This window comes from Cebus imitator, unplaced genomic scaffold (genome assembly GCF_001604975.1).
Source record: "Cebus imitator isolate Cc_AM_T3 unplaced genomic scaffold, Cebus_imitator-1.0 Scaffold105, whole genome shotgun sequence".
Classification (NCBI taxonomy): Eukaryota; Metazoa; Chordata; class Mammalia; order Primates; family Cebidae; genus Cebus; species Cebus imitator.
In genome coordinates, this window is record NW_016107420.1 from 5,122,490 (window position 1) to 5,124,310 (window position 1,821).

General features: G+C 35.8%; 1 protein-coding gene across 1 annotated transcript in view; it reads left to right on the forward strand.

The window, feature by feature from the left end:
* Window positions 1-1,821, forward strand: part of SCLT1 (sodium channel and clathrin linker 1) — a 231,598-nt gene that overhangs the window by 149,624 nt on the left and 80,153 nt on the right. The window contains exon 13 of the mRNA XM_017537647.2: window positions 527-625. Within this exon, the coding sequence (XP_017393136.1) occupies window positions 527-625 (99 nt within the window). The remainder of the gene's footprint in view (window positions 1-526; window positions 626-1,821) is intronic.

The following is a 1,821-nucleotide window of genomic DNA, read 5'->3' on the forward strand; positions in this document are numbered from 1 at the left end:
CCTCAGCCCCCCAAGTAGCCGGGATTACAGATCTGTGCCACAACACTTAGCTAATTTTTGTATTTTTAATAGAGGTGAGCTTTTGCCATAGTGGCCAGGCTGGTCTCGAGCTCCTGACCTCTGGTGATCTGCCCATCTTGGCCTCCCAAAGTGCTGGGATTATGGGCATGAGATTCTTACAAGGATACAATACCTAGATTTTATGACTTACTTTATATAGGGACTTTCAAAAAATAGAAAATTCAAAAATGGTTTTAAGATTTCTGGCTGTAGAAATTAGAAGAGAGTTAGAAACATTGCCTGAAATAAATTCCAAAGAGTAAGTGTCTTTAATTAGGACAAGGGCAGCTGAGGAGGTTAGGAAAAATAAATATCATTCATGACTTCAACATGATATTCAAGTAGAGATGTCCCAGAAGTTTTGAATAAGATGTTTATAGAAAGTGACTAGTGGATAGATTTTTACCTGTTATTATCTTTACTAACAATGATGTGATCTATAACATGAAATGATTATTTTCTGAAGGCTCTACTTGAGGAGAAGCAAAAAGAAGAAAACATAGAGAAAATGAAAGAGACAGTTTCTCGGTTTGTACAAGATGCTACCATAAGAACCAAGAAAGAAGTAAGGATATTTAATTATATTTAAAATTGAGAATTTAAGTCACAACTAAAAACTAAATTCTACCTAGATATTTGTAAATTAAAATTAAAATGCTTGCCTACATAAAGAAACTGAGTAAAGACTCCTTTCCTTTAAAATGATCTCCAGTAGGATAGTGGAGATCATTTATCTGGTGGAAGACTATACTGTATAGTCTTCCACCAGATAAAGATGTTCCTTTTTTTCCTTATCTGTATTTTTTGTGCACAATATTATTTCTTTTATGTATTTTTATGGGAAATATTATTTCTTAGGTGAACTGTAGTTTTAAACAGGTTTTCAAAACTTCATCAGTTCAGAAAAAATAAAGTTGAAATATTTCCTTTGTCCCAAGAAATGAGTGGTAGAATTTTCATTTCCACAAAGCCATTGTATACCATTTCTTTCTCCAAAAGTATTTCTTAGAAATCAATTACTTTTACAGAATCATAGTGTAAAGAAAAAAAAAAGAAATCTATTACTTTGTCATTATCTGACCAAAGTTACATAATTTCCCAAGATAAAATTTTTAATTTAAGGCAGAGTCCAAAGTAAACCCTGTGCTTTCTAATTTGTAATATTCTGTATCCTTTCTGCAGGAGGTCTGTCCTATTCATGAAGTTGAGAGTACTCTAATTTTGAACTGTAGCCTAAAATATTCTCGACATATTTTAAAAATAAATATTAATAAATTTTATGTATTTTTTTTTCTTTTATTTTATTGCATTTTAGGTTTTGGGATACATGTGAAGAACATGCAAGATTGCTGCATAGTTACACACGTGGCAGTGTGATTTGCTACCTTCCTCCCCTTCACATATATCTGGCATTTCTCCCCATGCTATCCCCCCCAACTCCCCAACCCCCACTGGCCCTCCCCTATTTCCCCCCAACTGACCCCAGTGTGTAGTTCTTCCCTTCCTGTGTCCATGTGTTCTCATTGTTCAACACCCGCCTATGAGTGAGAACATGCAGTGTTGATTTTCTGCTCTTGTGTCAGTTTGCTGAGAATGATGGTTTCCAGGTTCATCCATGTCCCTACAAAGGACATGAACTCATCGTTTTTGATGGCTGCATAATATTCCATGGTGTATGTTGAACGATGAGAGCACACGGACACAGGGAGGGGAGCACTACACACTGGGGTCAGTTGGGGGGAAATAGGGGAGGGACGGTGG